At 45.6% G+C, this 2,500-nt stretch overlaps 1 protein-coding gene across 1 annotated transcript in view; it reads right to left on the bottom strand.

Moving 5' to 3' along the window:
* The window catches only part of LOC134101325 (alpha-2,8-sialyltransferase 8E-like), a 14,509-nt gene that overhangs the window by 1,922 nt on the left and 10,087 nt on the right, over positions 1-2,500 (bottom strand). The window contains exons 7-8 of the mRNA XM_062554933.1: positions 2,193-2,285; positions 1-1,434 (exon numbers count right to left, since the gene is read on the bottom strand). The exon at positions 1-1,434 is cut by the window's left edge and continues 1,922 nt beyond it. Of these exons, the coding sequence (XP_062410917.1) occupies positions 972-1,434; positions 2,193-2,285 (556 nt within the window). The 3' untranslated portion in view covers positions 1-971. The remainder of the gene's footprint in view (positions 1,435-2,192; positions 2,286-2,500) is intronic.

The raw sequence follows: 2,500 nt of genomic DNA, 5'->3' as shown, positions 1-2,500 counted from the left end.
CTGAGCCGTAGACTTGGCAGCGCCGGGGATTGCCACGGCAACGGGATGAGAGGTTGAAGGGGATGGAGGAATGGAGGACAAAATGGAGGACAAAGAGAGGGAGAAGTGTGAGGAGGGAGGCACTGTCGATGTGTGTAGCACCGCTCATTAGAGTGGTTTCAGATGTAAAGACAATCACATACATGAATGACAATGTATGGGGGCTGGGCGAGAAGTCAACAAAAAAAGAAAGAAAAAAAAACCGGCTCTTGAGGGGGAGCGACGCTATACTCCCCCCTACTGGTACGAGTTTATTACTGACGCAATGAAGAAATCAACACACTATTGTGCTGTGTGTGTGCTGTGTGTGTGTGTATGAAAGAAGGAAAGGAAACAAGAGAAAGAAGTAAGAATAAAATATATGCACGTATAAACCATTGAGAGTAACTTTTATTTGTGTCTGTGTTTTTTGTGTGCGGACGAGTGTAGGTTGTGGAACTGTGTGTGTGTGTGTATGTGTGTGTGTGTGTGTGTGTGAGTGCGTGTGTGTGTGAAGAAGTATCATATCAGCTGGTCCCTATGCATAGGCAAACAGGCAGAGAACCCTGCCTGTTTGCCTGAATGGATCAAAAACAGTAGCTATAGTGATTATAATGCACTCCAGTGTACTTGCTCCTGACTACAGTAGCTCTAAGTGTGTCTGTGTTGTATGCGTGTATGTATTTGTGTGTGTGTGTGTGTGTGTGTGTGTGTGTGTGTGTGTGTGTGTGTGTGTGTGTGTGTGAACCTGCCTTGTTTTGTGTGTGAATGCTGCTGATGATTCCCTGTGTTTAATACAGAGTGTATGTTTACCTGTAAGTGCATGCGTATTGTGTGTGTTTTTACATGTGTGTGTGTGTGTGTGTGTGTGTGTGTATGTGTGTGTGTGTGTGTGTGTGTGTGTGTGTGAGTGCCCACGCTGCCCCATCGCTGCCCCACAGTGTTTCGGGCGATCAGCTGCAGGGCTGCGTGTGCAGGTGCAGGATGCCGCGCGTGTGCATGTGCAGGAAGTTGAAGATCTCGTGCGGCATGGCGTGGAAGCCCGGCCGCGGCTTGACGTTGTCGTAGTAGTGGTGCGTGATGAAGACGCCCGCCGGGTTCATGGGGAAGGCCCAGAAGCCGTACAGGTGCACCTCCTCGCACAGCTCCATGGCGGCGGTCACCAGCATCAGGCCGCTGCTCAGGCGCTTGGCGCGCACGCCCTGCAGCGACCAGAAGCGCTGGACGTTGAGCAGGTACTGCGGGTGGAAGAAGTAGACGCCGCGCGGCGAGCTGAAGTCGTCCAGCACGTACTTGACGCGGAAGGAGACGTCGGTGTTGCGCGTGTTGTAGAAGGCCGGCAGCACGACGGAGGCGTTCTCGTACGACTGCAGGACGTCGTAGAAGGGCTTGCGCCATTTCTCTAACTTCTGGAACCTGTGGTGAGGAGAGAGTGTTTTTAATAACTGCTATATACACAGGTGTGTGTACAGTATGTGTGTGTGTGTGGCTGGTTCTGTGAGATAAATTAAGCTTTGTATTGAATCTCAACAAATAGCTGCAACAATTAATCGATTAATCAATTCATTGTTGACGATTAAATGAGTCGCCAACTATTTTGATAATCTATTGAGCGGTTTGTGTCATTCATTAAGAAAACTACATCACAATCTTCTGATTGAAGCTTCTTAAACTTGAATATTTTTAGCTTTACTTTTCTTTTATGACATTGAACTTATCCTCCTTTATGACAGTGAGATTCTCCTTTATGACAGTGAACTAAATATTTTTAGTGTGGACAAAACAAGGCATTCGAAGACATAATCTTGGGTTTTGGAAAGTAATGATTGAAATCTTTTTCCATTCCATCTCCATTCAATTTCTGGCATATTATTGTTCAAACAAGCTAATCGAGAAAATAATTGTTAGATTAATTCACTACGAAAATAATCGTTTGTTGCAGCCCTAATTCAGATTATGGTTATGGTATGGTTCTTAGTATGGTTTTACAATCATGGTCCAATTCAAAAGATGTAACATAAACATTGTACTAAATTAGGCTTATACATTGTCATTAGTATTTTCAGGGCATGTTTTTAAAACCAAATATTTCATCAATTAATTGTGCATATTCACATAAGCGGTCCTATATGTCTACGTAACAGGTTTGTGTTCAGACAGAGTTGTCTGTGTACCTCTCTGTGATGATACTTGGGTTGATGGTGACAAAGTCAGTCTTAGATCCCACATCGCCCGAGTATTTATCAGAGATGGGTGGAATGTTGCACCTAACCGAGAGAACGAGAGGTAAACAGAACAGGAACAGTCAATGAACGAGTGTTGTATTTATGTGTGCATGATCATGCGAGTGTGTGTGTGTGTGTGTGTGTGTGTGTGTGTGTGAGGGGGGGGGGGGGGGGGGGGTCTGAAAAGCTTTGAGATCAACATCAGTAACACCCAGCGGTAGGCTGCACAGCAGTAGTTCACAGGAGTAAGCACACAG

The sequence above is a fragment of the Sardina pilchardus genome, chromosome 14 (genome assembly GCF_963854185.1).
Source record: "Sardina pilchardus chromosome 14, fSarPil1.1, whole genome shotgun sequence".
Taxonomy (NCBI): Eukaryota; Metazoa; Chordata; class Actinopteri; order Clupeiformes; family Clupeidae; genus Sardina; species Sardina pilchardus.
This window is presented reverse-complemented; position numbering and strand designations above follow the sequence as displayed.